Source organism: Stomoxys calcitrans, chromosome 5 (genome assembly GCF_963082655.1).
Source record: "Stomoxys calcitrans chromosome 5, idStoCalc2.1, whole genome shotgun sequence".
NCBI classification, from domain to species: Eukaryota; Metazoa; Arthropoda; class Insecta; order Diptera; family Muscidae; genus Stomoxys; species Stomoxys calcitrans.
The window spans coordinates 2,243,074-2,260,279 of NC_081556.1; the positions used below are offsets into that span (position 1 = coordinate 2,243,074).

At 36.1% G+C, this 17,206-nt stretch overlaps 1 protein-coding gene across 3 annotated transcripts in view; it reads left to right on the forward strand.

Annotated features, from left to right (window-relative positions):
• Positions 1-17,206, forward strand: part of LOC106083163 (uncharacterized) — a 300,046-nt gene that overhangs the window by 6,093 nt on the left and 276,747 nt on the right. For all 3 annotated transcript variants that reach the window (XM_059370230.1, XM_059370228.1, XM_059370229.1), the window contains exon 2: positions 556-1,257. In XM_059370230.1, the coding sequence (XP_059226213.1) occupies positions 681-1,257 (577 nt within the window). In that variant the 5' untranslated portion in view covers positions 556-680. The remainder of the gene's footprint in view (positions 1-555; positions 1,258-17,206) is intronic.

The window sequence follows — 17,206 nt, forward strand, 5'->3', positions numbered from 1 at the left end:
CTTCAGTCCGAGCGCAACATTGCATCGTCTCCAGACCTGCCTGCGGTGTGGATCTCAATGGTCCCGTGATTCCGACGCAGGCCATTCTCTGGACCTTCTCGAACTCCCTCGTATGGTTCAGCACCATTTCGGACCTTGCACCATACCAGTGCAGCATACGTCATTTCCGCTAGCTTTGCTACCTTTCTGTAATAACAATCCACATATGTATTCTAAGTATTCTCGTTTCATCATACATTTCAATTTGAACAGTTCAATTGTTTTGAGAGAAGTATCCCGGATTTTGTTCAAGAAAATATTCATGGTTAAATAAAAAATCTCGATTCAATTCTATAATCCGTGGTTAAAGTCGTTAAGTTATCCTAATCACCATTATCTGTTGCCTACTTTTAGGATTAAACGCATTTTTTTTTAGCAGTTTTGAAGTTTCATCCTTGCAATCGGAAGTTTCAATTGCAATGCAAGCATATTTCTGAATTATTTAGTGTTTAATTTGATGCAATCGCACAATAGATGCGTTCGTTTCTAAACAACAAAATCTTATTTCAATTGTAGTCAACCCGGTACATCAATAGTCCATGAATGCAGGGAATTGAAAAACATTGGAAAAAAGAAAAAATTAAGATCTAAATATACAGAAATAAAAACACAAAACAATTATCTATACAATTATAGCAACAATGTTGCTTAAACGTTCGCCAATAACAACTACGACAACGAGAACAAGGATGAACAGCAGCAAAACGCCATTGTCGCCTTCACAACACTCAGTGTCATTATGGCAAAATATCAATTTTAATCAAAGCATTGACACAACAGCAACAAAAATTGCAAAAAATCAGTGTAAATATAGGAAAACAAAAACATCATCGACATTGTCGTCGACATCATCAACACCATCATGGGATACTAGAGCTCACAGAAAAGTCGAACATAATACAAACAACAGCAACAACCATAACAATAAGAAATCACAAATCTACAAAAGAAAACAATTTTATAGCAAACAACAAAAGCAACAAAAAACAACAGCAATCGAATGCTGCAGCAACATCAACATCAGACCAAGTGAAAGCAGCTCTCAAAGCAATCGAAAACGACACTTGCTGCTCGGAAATTGTTGGTGGTCACCGTTGCCATCATCATTGCGCTCCACTTGGATTCTTTGCCTTTGGTTATGGATTGCAATTTCATCATTGGTATTTGTTCAGTGTATACCATCACCATCTTCATCGATACAACAACCGCAAAAACGAGGTAAGTTTTGTTTTCCATTTCATGTTGTTCTGTTTTTTGGTTCTTGTTGTACTACTTCATTTGTACTACTTCATCCATCTGTAAGTACCAATTCCATGAAAATTAAGAGGAAAAACTGAAAAATTGTTGTTCGAGTAAACGACGAAATACAGGGCTACAATATTGCTAGGCTACATATTTTTAAGCAGTTTGTAAATGTAGCATACCTTTAGGAATACGAGCTGTTAAAACTTTTCTATGTTAGTAGGTGAAATGTTATTTTAATTGACACAACTATCGGAAAGAGATTTAGGTCGGGTTTCTCGTACACAGAAAAAAATTGGCCCAAAATGAAAGATTTTTCTTTATTTGTAGGACTTTAGCAATGAAATCGAGCCAAAGAAACCAAACTTTAAATGATTAAACTATCTTAAAATTTAATTTCTTATTTATAAATTTTTATCGCTGATTGATTCTTATTTTACTTCACAGATAACTGTCCAATTATTATTTGTTGACTTTTTTTTAAACTTAGAATCTTAACTTAAAAATAAAACTAAACATTTAAAGATTGCTATAAATGGACGATATGTAAAATGGTACATAAGTAAAATCAATTCAAGGCTACACTGCACATATTATAAAAGAAGGGATATGGGCTCTAAGACCAAATAGTAATTTAAACATTTTTCGATTCAATTAAAAAAATGATTCATTCAATTAATTTTTTTTATTGAAAAAAGAAATTAATTGAACAATTAATTTTTTAATCGAATACTGCAAAAATGTCAATCACCACTGTAATTAAAAAAATTATATTCAATAAAAAAATTAAATTGTGATTGAAAACGGATTAATTTTCAATTAAATTTTTAATTGAACTCACAAATATTCACGTTTTGGAAGGTGTTTTGAAGGGTAGGCAACCTTCTACCACTAGAACCTCATTTTCAATACCATATTCGTAATCTACTCCCGAAAACCTTTTATATGAGTCCCATATTGTCATGATGGTCTATATGGCCACTTTGGACGATTTAAGTTTGCGTGGCCGCCTTGGTAATTACACCCAATTTTTGATATTAGTACTCGTACTCTTCTCTCGAGTGCCTTTTCTTGGAGTCCCATATGGTCCCCATCGGTTCACTTTTGGTTTTGGGCGGTACTTTTGATGCGGTTTTTGGATACTTATTTTGACATCATATTTGTATTTCACTGCCAAATACCTTTCATTTGAGTCCCATATTGTCCCGATCGGTCAATTTTGATTTTGGGCGGTTTTGGGCTTGGGACGGCTCCCTAGATACTTTGATCCTATTTTTAATATCATAAATTCACACTATACTCTCGAATACCTTTCATTGGGATCCTATATTGCCCCGATCCGTCTACTTTTTATTTTGGTCGGTCATCATGGGGCGACGCCCTAGCTACTTGGATCCAGTTGTTGACACCATATTCGTACTCAACTCACGAAAACCTTTCATTAAATTCCCATACTGTCGCAATCGATCTTCTTTGATTTTTGGCGGTACTACATACATTTCATTTGAGTCCCATATTGACCCGGTTGGTTCACTTTTAATTTTGGGCGGTTTCCTGCTTTTTAATACCATATTCGTATTTAACTCCAAAATACCTTTCATTTGAGTCTCAAATTGTCCCAATCGGTAAATATGTCCTACTGTGGCCCCTCAGACACCAGAATTGTACTCTACTTTCAAATACCTTTCATTTGATACCCATATTGCCCAAAGTCGAAAAGGTGTCCTGTTGGGTGGTATTATTGGGGGTAGGGACCCCCCGACACTTAGTGTGACATTTTTATGCCAAGTTCGTACTCTACTCTTAAATACTTTTCATTTGACACCCATATTGTCCCCCCTCGATAAACATGTCCGTTCGGAAGGGTTTTAGGATGGGGCGTCCCCCATGTTATTGATCCCAACATTTTATACCAATTTCGTGTTTTTGGGGTACCATAAGGTGGCATGCAAAATTTTGCTCAAATCGATGCAACCATCTCCGAGATCTGGCGTTTTTGAAAAAGGGGCAATGGAGGGGTCCGCCGCCTCTTTGGATATCAACAAATGTAGTACCCTATGATACATGAAAATCGGTTCAGCCTAACAAGCAAAGCGCAACAATTTCATTTTAATAGATTTTTTTAACATTCAAAACATAGTTGAAATGTTTTCATTTTGTACAAGTTTTGAGTTAAGTTTATATTTACTAAGTTTCTTTTTATAACATTAACTTTGCTAAACGATCATTATCATAATGACTCTGAAATTTAGATATCCTATGGCTATCCTACATAATATTGTGGTCCTTTTTCAAATATTAAGTTTCGTTTAGTCTTTGTTGGCATGGCCGAAAGTATGTGCTTGAGCATATTAAGAGAAACTCTTACTAAATCCTTTGCCTATTTTTAGGCATTGCAACACATAAAAAGGTAAAGCATGCTTATAGGCGGTAAGTAATTAAAACACGCTCAGGCATGCGATATTTTAAGCATGTCCGGGGCATTTATTTGAGAAAGTAGGATTTGTTTTCAGGGCATTGCCGTAAATAACAAACAAAAAGGTTCGTTCACAGCTCCGAGCCGCCAACCATTCTTTTTGCAAACCAAAGTAGATGCAAAGAAACATGAACGAACGGGTTAATGAAAGCATAGTTAATTAATTGCTGTATAATAGCACTTCCCTTGTCCTCTTTTCGGGTTTGTTTTGTATACGTTTTCCATGCATTGCATTCACAATTGAAGGGTATCAAACGAAGTTATAACTCGCTGGCAGATGGACCGAACAACACACAGACCAGAGAGAGGACGACTGACTATCTTTGGCCGAGCTTACAGTTGTCTGCAAAGAAAACGAAAGAATGAATGGATGGACGGACGTTATCATGTAAATGAGTTTTACCTTTTCTTATCAGTTCTGGCTGCCGCTATGTGCTATGTGTTTACATTAAACGCCACTGAGAACAAAAAGGCAGCAGGAAAGAGAGAACGAGAAGTAGAAGACTCTGCGTCAGTTGTTAGTGTGGCTGGCTGTGGTAGTAAAAGTTGCACTATTGAAGAAAGCAAAAACTTATTTAATTGGCACAAAGAAATAAGAACAATATTAAACTTTGGCACAAAATGAAGATGAAGACGGAGACGGAGACAGCGACAACAGGCAACGATTACAAAGAAGACAAAGTAGAAAATGAATTCACTATCAACAGCAGTACCAGCAATAACAACAACAACAACAACCATATGAAGAAAAACATAGAGTGTATATCTGTATATAAGTTTTGCTATTCGTCCCCTTCCCCTCGAAGAATGGCGAAATTAATTGTAATTTGATGAGTTGCTAAATGTTATAACAAAACAAAAGTCTATAAAGTCTATAAGAGTATCCTTGGTCCAAGTTTGAGAAGTTGCTCAGTTGTTTGTTGGCTGGTTGAGTGTGCACTAGGGTAATGACATTTTTAAAACCTCGTTTTCCTGTATCATATTTTGATGAGTTTTTATTTAAAAGTGTAAAGCACTTTGAAATGACATTTTTGTGAAACTTTAAAATCATTTACTGCGTGGGATTTTATTTTATCGATTCACCTTATATATGAGATTTTATCTAATCCTAAATAAAAACACATTGCAATATGATGCAGGAACGCTGGTTTGTATGAAAGTCATCAACCTAGTAATCAACCAATTGAAGACCCATTTGAAAACGGCTGAAAGCAACCAGTACTGTGAGCGTTAGGGTGATGACTTTTATACAAACTTGTTTCCCTGTATCATACTTTGATGAGTTTTATTTAAGATTAGATTAAATCTTACGTATAGGATGATTCGATAAAAAACCAATGCGCAGAAAATGATTTTAAAATTTCACAAAATTTTCATTGCATATTGGTTTGTGCGCCACCTTTTTCAATATTTAAAAGTAATAAACGTTATTTTAGTCATTAATAGACAACATCTCATGCATTAGTGGAACAGGAAATAATCAAAAAATCATCGCCCTAGTTTGCAGTATAAGAATTTTTTATTATATGAGTTTATTTGGTAATTTTTATAGCATTGTGGCTACACAGGTAAAATTAATGTAGAATTTTTTATTGAAAAACTGCAAGTAACTTAAAAATTGTAAATTACAACATAATCAACAAAGCTTTCCTTAGGAAACACTGGGGAAACATCTCGCAATATATTAAATTTTTGGCTTAAGAAAAAGTTAAAATCCTAATTTTTCGAACATATTCCAACCCGAGATACTAATCAATGTTTCTTTTCAAAGAATATCATAGCAAAGAACTTGTAAAAGGTTAGGCAAGTGTGTGCTGTTTTCAAAATCGTGATTTCTGATGCGCCATGTATCTTCTACAACACCTTCGTCAAATTGATTTAGGTGCTCTACATACTCCACGACTACTGAGTACGGTGTAGAGCACGCTTTTGTTTTGAAACAGAGCTCAATAATTCCTCCAACATTCCTTAGCTAATCATCAAGGCTGAGAGCGCAAACAGATAAAATAAACGAACTGGCCCGTTACTGTGCTGTATGTGTCAATGTGTCCTGGGCGCACAAAGCACTTGCCGTGACATTCAATGAATGTTGAACTCTGCAACAAAAAGAGTTTGGCAATGTTGATGTGTTTATTGTTTTTAGCACTGATGACTAGTTTGTATCGGAATAGTGAAAAGTATGGCTTTCTGCTCTCTTACTGTCCTAAGGAGAGTTAGAGGACTTACTGAGCCCTGTTTCAAAAGAAAAGCGTGCTCTACATCGTACTCATTAGTGGTTGGGTATGTAGAGCACTTTAAACAAATTGAAAAAGGTGTTTATGAAGATACATGCCGTATCAGAAATCGCAATTTTCATCCGAATTGGCTGAAATTTTGCATGTGGTGTTCCTGTATGACTTCCAACAACTATGCCTAGTACGGTCCTAGTAGGACTGTAACCTGATATAGCTCCCATATAAACCGATCTCGATTTGACTTCTTGAGCCCCTAAAAGCCACAAATTTCGTCTGATTTGGCTGAAATTTTGCATTCGGTGTTCTGTGACGACTTCCAAATACTGTAACTTCGACTGTGCCAAGTGCGGTTCAAATCAGTCTATAATTAGATATAGCTTCCATATAAACCAGTTTCTCGATTATAATTTGTATAAATTTTTAGCAAAATCCATGGTGGTGGGTTCCAAAGATTCGGCCCGGCAACTTAGCACGCTTTTACTTGTTCAAGTTAAATTGACTGCTGGCTTTTATCATTTTAATGCCTCTACACAACTCAAAGAAATCAAAAGAAAATATAATCAAGACCTTATGTTGTTTGACCCATATCAAATGATTACATTGTAAAATGTATGTAGAGATTAAAATACAGAATACTCGCTTCGCACTCTCCTTTTAATGGCACATTATACTTTCACACAATAAGAAGAAAACAGAAAAAAATGAGAAAATTCCCAAACAAATTACACCAAACTTTTCAGCCACAATAAGAATATTAGCATAAATAGCAGCCCTGCTCCAGCAATGGTTATTTTACATTTTGTTTTGTGTTGTGTTTATGTTTTATTCTTTTGTTGCTGTCATTTGTGCCAAGAAAACTTTCCGGTCTTTGTGATTTCAACAAACAAACACCACAGCTAAAAATCGACCAAGAGAAAATTACAAGTGCAATGTAATTTTAAAACTTTTTATTGTGGTATAATTAAAAAGTTAAAGAATTTAGATTTTTGATTGGTTGGTCGGCTAGTTTGCTTGGCTGAATTAATGTGATCTTTTTTGAGTGGAGAGAAGAAAAGAGGCTGTGTGGATTTGAAAATAGTTTTGGTTTAAAGGAAAACATCGAAAATTGTTCATTACTTTTTTTAGTGAAAACTATTTTTTCCTAAAAAGCTTTTTTTAATTAGATTAAAAAAAAATCGCAAAAAAAAACTTGAAAATAAAAAGAAATATCGGAAGAGCCTGGCCAGGATTCGAACCTGTTCATATGGAGCAATAGCGAGAACCGTTGCCTCTGTCTAGCGTTCGAAGCCATCGATACAACTTCCAACAGATGCACACAATCATGTGTATGCCATGTGAGTAGTGTAATTGTGTAGACAAAAAATCTGTCATTACACAAAAAAACATGCATTGGGGAAAGTACAGCTAATAGACAGGGTTGTCGAGCGTGATTAATGTGGCATTTGTATCATAGAGGCGTTTTCGCAATAAATTCAGTACAAGTACAACATACCAATGTACGGCCTTTGAAGCCTTCCAAACCAAATTACGAAACGCGTCCCATAGTGGTTATTGTGTGTTGCGATCTCTGGCTTTCCTTTTCCATTTGCTAAGAAAAATCTCGGATCATTGAGCGTCTCGAAAGAGAAACAACCAAAAATTAAAAAGTTTTTGTTTTCTTATAAATTGTTTTAAAATTTTTTTCTTTAGAATATTTTTATGTATTTGAATAAAAAATGCCTCCATGTAGGTACTCTAGAAGTGAAATCGGGGTACTGGTTTCTATGAGAGCGATAGTAGGTTATGTTCATATTCGAACCTTCTTGACACAGATGTTGGAGGTCATAGGGGAAAACAATCGTGCCAAATTTCAGCTAAATCGGGAAAAAAATTATGGCCTATAAGGGCTCCAGAAGCATACAGCAAAAACTTGCTGAATAACCGACCTGCCGATAAAGGGTCTGAAGCCCATAAAAGCTTAATTTTATTATATTATATCCTATTTCGCCGAGATTTGAAACAGTGAGTTGTTTTAAGCCTCCCGACTATGTTTAGAATTTATAGCACAAAATATCAAAATATCAAAAAATCTATCTAATATTTTTTTATACACACAAGTAAAATTCGTTTCGCATAAAAGAAACTTTCGACAAATAAACGTCCTTTGCGAAAAACTTCGGACTTTGTTTGCGATAAATTCTCGCAAGCATTTGAGACAAATATAAAGTTTTTTTTATCCTGACATTACCTTTTATTCTAGAAAAATTTTATTCGGGGTTTCAACTGTTTTTTCGGTGGTGACGCACGAAACCATTAGCCCCACAATTTGATATCAGATTCCTTTTCTACTCTCAAATACCTTTAATTTGATACACATATTGTAGTAATTGGTCTATATATCGGTTTGGTGGGTTTTGGGTCGGCCCTCCTATGCACCCCACCCCAGATTTTGATACCAAATTTTTGTTTTTAGGTTAATGAAACAATAATAATGAAGTACTCTTTTTTCACCACGGGTCCATAGTGCACCATCTGTGAAAATTTCAAGAAAATCGGTTCAGGCGTTTTTGAATCCATACGGAACACTCAAACAAACACAAATTAACCTACTATTTAATACCCTACACCACCGAGTGAATAGAACCTTCTACGATTTTCGTACGATAGTACGAAAATTGGGGCTTCTACAGCCTTAAAAGTCGAAATGCATAAAATATATATATATGAGAGTTTTATCATATCATAGCTAAATCGAATCAGGAAATGATTCTAAGCCGATACGTATGCTTATCGATGGGTCTAGCTCTTCTCCTTCTTAGCGTTGCAAACAAATGCACAAATCTATAATACCCTGTATCTGTGTAAAAATAGGTTTTTTCCTTATACTATATGTATTTCCTCATATAGTCAAATATTCCCATTTGAGAAGGAGTCCCATATCGTCAAGATTGTCCAAAATGACCATTTGAATAGGATTTCAAACCAAACTTACTTGGACCACATTTTTAATAGCAAAATCGCACTCGGGTACTCGTACTCCTTTTCAACAAATCCACAAAATCCGGACCATATTCATAATCTTCTCCCTAATACCTTTGATTTAAGTCCCATGTTGTCATTATCGCCCAATATGCCTATTTGAGGGAGTTTTTGGCGGTCCCCTAGGTACCTGGAGCTAATTTTAATATCATGATGTCATGAGAGAAGCCATTGTACAAAATTTTTGCCAAATCGGATGACAATTTCGCCCTCTAGAGGCTCAAGAAGTCAAGATCCCAGGTTGGTTTATATGGCAGCTATATCAGGTTATGTACCGAATTGCGTCATACTTAGTACAGTTATTGAAAGTCATAACAAAACACTTCATGCAAAGTTTTTGAGCCAAGTCGGATAAGAATTTCGTGCCCTATTGACTCAAGAAGTTAAGATCCCAGATCGGTTTATATGACAGCTATACCAGATTATGAACCGATTTTAATCATACTTAACACAATTGTTGGAAGTGATACCAAAACACTACGTGCACACAATTTCAGTCAAATTGGACGAGAATTGTGCCCTCTAGAGGTGTATATGGCAGCTATATCAAAACATGAACCGATTTGACCCATTTACAATCCCAACCGACCTACGCTGATAAAAAGTATTTGTGCAAAATTTCAAGCGGCCAGTTTGAAAGTTCGTTAGTTAGCTCGAAAGTTAGCGTGCCTTCGACACACAGACGGACGGACATGGCTAGATCGACTTAAAATGTCATGACGATCAAGGATATATATACTTTATGGGGTCTCAGACGCATATTTCGAGGTGTTACAAACAGAATGACGAAATTAGTATACCCCCATCCTATGGTGGAGGGTATAAAATATTGTATAGCCTATTATTCCTTCCAGACCAACCTACACAATCTGTGAAAATAGGTTCAGCCGTTCAGAGAATAATTATTGGTCGAATAAACGAATAATCGTTTGCGGCTATCGAAACACTTTTGCCATTAAAGCATTTTTGGTTTTACAATAAAAGAAATGCCATTTTACCGCAGGCGAAGCTGTTAAAGGGGTAACAAAAGGGTTCAATGGCTAACGTTTAATATGCTGAAGCGAAACGTTACACAGTTACGGTATAAAAGAAAAACTTCGTAATAAAAGTACTTTGTTTGTGGTAAAAATTTCCTAAACGTTTTATTTTTTGCGTGTGTGAAAAAGTTTATCAAAATATAAATTTTCATGCTTTACGCTTCTTTTTATTTGGCCTTAAAATCATTTTACAATTTCTGTGTTATCTTTATTTCCCATTATTCCATTGCCTGAATTCAAATTCTGCTACTCAAATACCATATTCAAAAATTCTACATTTATTCAATTTGATTGCTGTTTTTCTTTAATTATACCACATTTGATTACAACAAACCCAAAATTGTTACAACAATTTTTTTCCAACAAATGAAAATTAAAAATAATTGCTCAGATACTCTTTTTGAAGCATTAGCATTTCCAAATTTATGCTCATAGTTGAATGGTAAATTGGCAATTGCCATTGCCAACTCGTGTGGCTACGCTATGCTTTGCTCTCACTTTGACACTCTCGTGCTATAATCAGCCAAATTGTTGTGGTTTGTATGATGGTCTTTTGATTATATTTATTCAAAAATTCATTGGGAACCCCAAAATTATAAATAGATTTTATCTAAATTGCTATTTAGTCTGAGCCCACAGATGTACCGTACGCATAACATGGGCTTGACAAGCCCTTTCGAATGGGAAAGCACTTCCAATGTTGAATAAAATAAATCATGTAATAATTTCAACATATGATATAAATTTCAAATGCAAACAATGCGAGATCCTGATTATGGCCGATTTCAAATGGGGAAAAACCAATTATCGACAGCACAAACAACATGTAGAATAGGGCATAGCAATAAATTGCGCTGCCTGCATGCAATGTATGCCATAGGCAACCATATACACATATACATGTACAAATTGCCCAAATAGCCTCAAAGTATGCTACATATTTGTGTTACGAGTATGTTATGTTTTGCAGTTGTGAATATAAGCTTGCAGTTGTTAAATTTGTATTTAGCCTCTATGTAAACAGCACTAATTTAATTAGTTTCAAATTGATAATTAACGATGAATAAAATTAAAATAAATTATTTAATTTCTGCGGTATGGTGTGGCGTGCGATCAGCATGATTGCACAAACAAATTTCGCCCGCAAATTGACTCTGCTGGCTGGCAAATGTGGCAGGCAGGCAAAGATAAATGTAACAGTGGAACAAAATGGCCAATGACTACTTTGTCCAAATGAGGCATTGTGTGGTTTGGTCTTTGAATTTTTCATATTTCTTGAGGGTCTGCCACATAGAGAAAATTTGGATTTAGGAAAATTATGATTAATTTTTTTTAAGTAAATTCTTTTTTTCAAACCCGTGACCAATTTTGCTTTACTGTTCTCTGTATTCAACCAGGTAATGAAACTACTTATTGTTGTAGAGATATACCAAAAACCTGTGGTCAGTTGGATATGATTATCGGTATTAAAGTTGAAAGCTGTATTTGTTAGTGATTTGCTAATTGACACATAAAACATTGCTACTAGTGGTTTTCCAACATATAGCAATTAGGTCAGGCATTTCCTTCACAAGGCATATTAATTTCAAATTGAAATCATTTTTTTGCTATTCACATTAACCAGCAACAAAACTGTTTGTTCTTTTCTGTTTTAACTAATTGGCACAAATTTTAAATAACGTTTCATGTTATTTCATTTCAGTATTACATTTCATATTATATCAAGACCGTATTATAATAAAAAAAATTATATCAAATTTGAAAGGAATTTCCTATGAAATATAAATTAAAATTAAAAAATCAACAATAAAATGAAAACTTTTTATGTTTAAACGAAATTATCTATCAATATGATTAAAAAAATATACAATGAAAATAAAATTAAAAAAAAAAAAAAAAAATCAATAAAATATTTAATTTTGTTGTTGGATTAACCAGCTTAGACCAATTTTTTTATTATACCCACCACCATAGGATGGGGGTAAACTAATCTAGTCATTCCGTTTGTTACACCTCGAAATATTGATCTAGGACCCCATAAAGTATATATATTCTTGATCGTCATGACATTTTATGTCGATCTAGCCATGTCCGTCCGACTGTCGAAAGCACGCTAACTATCGAACGAGTAACGCTAGCCGCTTGAAATTTTGCACAAATACTTCTTATTAGTGTAGGTCGGTTGGGATTGTAAATGGGCCATATCGGTCCATGTTTTGATGTTGCTGCCATATAAACCGATCTGGGGTCTTTACTTCTTTAGCCTCTAGAGGGCGCAATTCCTATCCAATTTGGCTAAAATTTTGCGTGTTTCGATATGACTTCTAACAACTGTGCAGAGTATGCTTCAGATCGGTTCATAACCTGATATAGCTGCCATATAAACCAATCTGGGGTATTGACTTCTTGAGCCTTTAGAGGGCGCCTTTCCTATCCGATTTGGCTGAAATTTTGCATGAAGTGTTTTGTTATGACTTCCAACTGCTGTGCTTAGTATGGCTTACATCGGTCCATAACCTGATATAGCTGCCATATAAATCGATGTGGGATTTTGACTTCTTGTGCCTCTAGAGGGCGCAATTCCTATCTGATTATGCTGCAATTTTGCATGTTGTGTTCTGTTATGACTTTCAACAACTGTACCAAGTACGGTCTATATCCTGATTTAGCTCCCATATAAACCGATCTGGCGATTTGACTTCTGAGTGCTGCTATTTTTGTCCGATTTTGCTGAAATTTTGCATGTAGTGTTATGTTATGACTCTCAACAACTGCGGCAAGTAGGATCCAATTCGGCCTATAACTATATAAAACTCCCATATTTTAGCAGAATCTATGGTGGTGGGTTTCCAAAATTCGGCCCGACCGAACTTAGCACGCTTTTACTTGTTTTTCGGTAATTTTCCTTGAATTTTCCATTTCTAAGCTGGGTTGCCTTCACTTAAAAATCTGATACTGGCTAATCAAGTTTTGCCTAATGTTCAGGGACTCCTATTTATAGCTGAGAGCGAATGGCGTGCCTCGGAGCGAAAGAAGTTTTACATAGCTGAATGCATCACAAATGTCACCAGCATTGGTGAGGAGACGATGCGAACCCAGAGATTCACCGCCAAAGGTAGACTTTCCAACCTAGTGGCTACTTTAGATTTCCTACTTGTCTTTCTAACTACAAGCATTCCAATATTGAAGCACATCTATACTTAACAACTTGCCAAAATGAGAAATGGCTGGACAAAATCCAAAGTATGACTACAACAAAGGAATCCCCAATATCCAACAGAGATTCAATCTTCAAACATTAGATTCGATGATCTATGGAGCTTCTAAGCTTAGCCATCTTTGTGACCATAGCTGGCGTAAAAACAAAACTCCCTGTATAGTGTCTGCTAATTTGATTTACGCGCCAAATTTAATACATTCACCAGTCTATTTTGCAAAAGGCCATATCTCACACACACACACGCACATGCACTCTCAATCACACACATACAAACAAAACCTTAGTTGAGCGTTCAAGCAAAGTGTTTTACCAAAACCCTGCTACCAACAAAACAAACAAACAAACAAAAAAACGCATAAACCAAACGATATATCTTCCGGTGTTCCTTTTTGGTGTCCGCTACAACCCCCATAGTAGCAGCCAGTGGCTGGTGGCAGACTGTTGTGTATGCCACACTTCGTATGCGGTTGCATATTATTTTGAGAAATGGCATAGTAATAAATAAATTAATTTGGCTAGTTGTTGCCAAGAATTTTCGACCATTTCGACCACAAATACCGCCGTAACCAAAAAACATTGGTTTCCAACAAGTCACACATACAACACACACACACACACACAGCAGCATTTCACCACCAGGCCATCGTCAGCGGTGTCGGTATCAAAGTTTGAATCGGCATCGTTGTCGTCGCATTTCAGTCATTTGCCCTTAACGTAGGGCAGCGAGTGTGCTTTCTTGGCCACAAGTTTGGGAAAACAACTGAGAAAAAATTAAAATGGGCAAAAACGACCAAGCAAATATGAAGGCTGGTCGTTTACACCATACCAATGCCAAAAAGAAAATGGGAAAACTTTTTGCATTTCTCCCATTCAATATGAGTGTGGTGAGTGTAAGACACAAAGAAAGAGAGAGAGAGCGGGAGAGGGCAAAGGGAAATCGTTAGACAAGGCGTTTTGGAGACAAACTAAGACTATGGTAATGATGATTATAACTACTACCATAACGAGTATTTCCAGACCAAGACCACAAACTTTGCAAAACTTTAATTGTTTTTTCTTAGAATTTTCTTTTTTACTTCCTTTTGCTCCCCTCCAGATACCCTCTTTTTGTGGCAATAAAATTTTTATTTACAGTTTATAAATGTTACAGCTAATATTTATGCAAAACACCACATTTTTAGCCTTCGGTATTGGGGATACAACAACAAACAACTATACGCCAAAGTAGTTAGCTTGGGCCACACACCATCTACCTTTACTAAATAAGTGGACAGTACAACTTTATAAAATTCCTTTAGTAAGGAGACCAAGAAAGCAATTTAAACAGTCAGCCTTAGGGCAGTTTTGAAAGAATTGGAAGAAAGGCAGTTTTCTTCTCACTGAAGAGAAAGACTTCTTTTATATCATTAAGTGCTGACTGCTTCAAGTTGAAGCTTAATGACAAGGGATCTCTTATTTATGGTCGAGTCATAACAGAAAAATCGTACAAAAATTGCAGCTTCCAGGGGCTCAAGAAGTCAAATCGGGAGATCGGTTTATATGGGAGCTATATCAGATTATTGACCGATTTGGACCTCACTTAGCATAGTTGTTGGAAGTCATAAGAGAACACTATGTGCAAAATTTAAGCCAAATCTGACAAAAATTGAGGCTTCCAGGGGCTCAAGAAGTCAAATCGGGAGATCGGTTTATATGGGAGCTATACCAGGTTATGTACCGATTTGGACCGTATTTGACACAGTTGTTGAAGGTCATAACAGAATGATATGTGCAAAGCTATACAGTTGTTGAAGGTCATAACAGAATGATATGTGCAAAATGTCACCCAAATCGAATGAAAAGTGCGGCTTTCAGGGGCTTAAGGAGTCAAATCGGGAGATCGGTTTATATGGGAGCTATATCAGGTTATAGACCTATTTGACCTGTACTTAACACAGTTGTTGAGAGTCATAACAAAACACTATGTGCAAAATTTAAGCCTAATCGGATGAAAATTGTGGCTTCCAGGGGCTTAAGAAGTCACATGGGGGGATCGGTTTATATGGGAGCTATATCAGGTTATAGACCGACTTGAACCGTACTTGACACAGATGTTGGAGGTCATTAGAGAACACCATCTGCAAAATTTCGGCCAAATCGGATGAAAATTGCGGCTTCCAGGGGCTCAAGAAGTTAAATCGGGAGATCGGTTTATATGGGAGCTCTATCCAAATCTGAATCGATATGGCTCATTTGCAATCCCCAATGACCTACAACGATATTAAGTATTTGTGCAAAATTACAAACGGGTAGTCTTACGCGTTCTACCACTATTGTGATTTCGACATACGGACGGACGGACATGGCTAGATCGAATCAGAATTACGAGAGGATCCAGAATATACTTTATGGGGTCGCAGTTCAATACTTCGAGGTGTTACAAACGTAATGACTAGATTAGTATACCCCCATCCTATGGAGGTGGGTATTAAAATTCAATCGGTAGGTACGTAGGTTTAATCATACCAATCAGTCCTCTTAAGGAATCTAACATCGGCAGCACTAAGTCTCCCTGATATTTTGGTGAATATATTTTCTAATATTGAATTTCATTTTATTATTCATATTATTTTCTAATTGAAAGCACTTTTTGTTTATTTAATAATTTTAATTATTTTTTTTTTGTTATTGTTTTCTTACATTTTCTTATCCCCTAAATCGTTTTTCAATTCAATGCATCTCTAAATGCTTTTTAATGCTCTCAGTCGTTAGTTTTTTTCCTAGCTAAAAAAAAAAAAAAGAAGATGCCAGCCAATGTTTGGCATTCTTCCAATTATTCTAGCAATAAAAATAAATATCAAATTTCGTACATACTTGTCCAAGTATCTTTAAATAAAGCTATAATTTTCAATTGATTCTCCACTTACACATCTTCCACCTCAATGGACTTGTAAGCTCTGGCACAATGGGTGATGTTATGCTACTCCTTTCCCATTTGGATAAAGTTGCTGGAGGTGTAGAATAGAATAACAGTTCAATAACTTTAAGATTCCTTGGAGGATTGCTTTTTGTGTAGCACATTTCAATCTGAACTTTGAAATGATTTAAGTATTTAACTGGGTATGGTACATGCCCGTGCTGCCATGCTGCCATGCTACTACACTCGCACAGACCACTTAACTTTACTGCCTTCGCATCATTGCCACTGCCACTCCGACAGCGAGTTGATGATGGTGTTGTAAGAGTATCTTAACGAGTATGTTTCTCGAATTCAAGTAGTGTTCGTATGAATGTTAGTAAGGATTTTAACGCAGGCATGACACTTTTGGCCCGACAACATTACGGCATTATGATGCCTTTGCTGCCGTTTGTCTTCCAACCCCCTCTTCCCCACCCCACATGACTGTTGTCATCGTGCATGTGCTTTGTATGCATGCTTCTTGATGATGGCTCCCGCTTTACTGCTTTTCTTCTTGTGCTTCAAGTGCGAAAAATGTGTTCGTGCTCAAGGACGTTAAGGCATTCGCCTCTCGCCATCCCTTACTGGCATCTCGCTGCCATCTTTGCCTGCTCTTGCAGCGTCATATTGTTGGAATGTCTCATCTTGGGATAGCGTGTTAGATTTCCATTTTTTTCCCAACATTAACTCTAACAACACCTATGCAAACACTCGGTTGTCCTTATGTAGAAGTAGTAGTTCTTAGCATTCTTCGTTTTATTTTTCTCGTTTTTTTTTTGTTGCTTCTTGGTTGTTGTTGTTATCATTGTTATTGTTGGTTCATCCTGCTACGCATTTTGAATTTATGAGAAGTGTCAGTAAAAGTATGCATGTTTGCTCCTTATGCTCCTTTTTCCATTTTAAGCAGCATTTTCAGTTGATATGTTAACTACGGTTTCTCCCTATCTGCCCTGCCCCACACCAAATACCCTCTCACGTCCTCAGTTCTGTAGTTGCAACAAA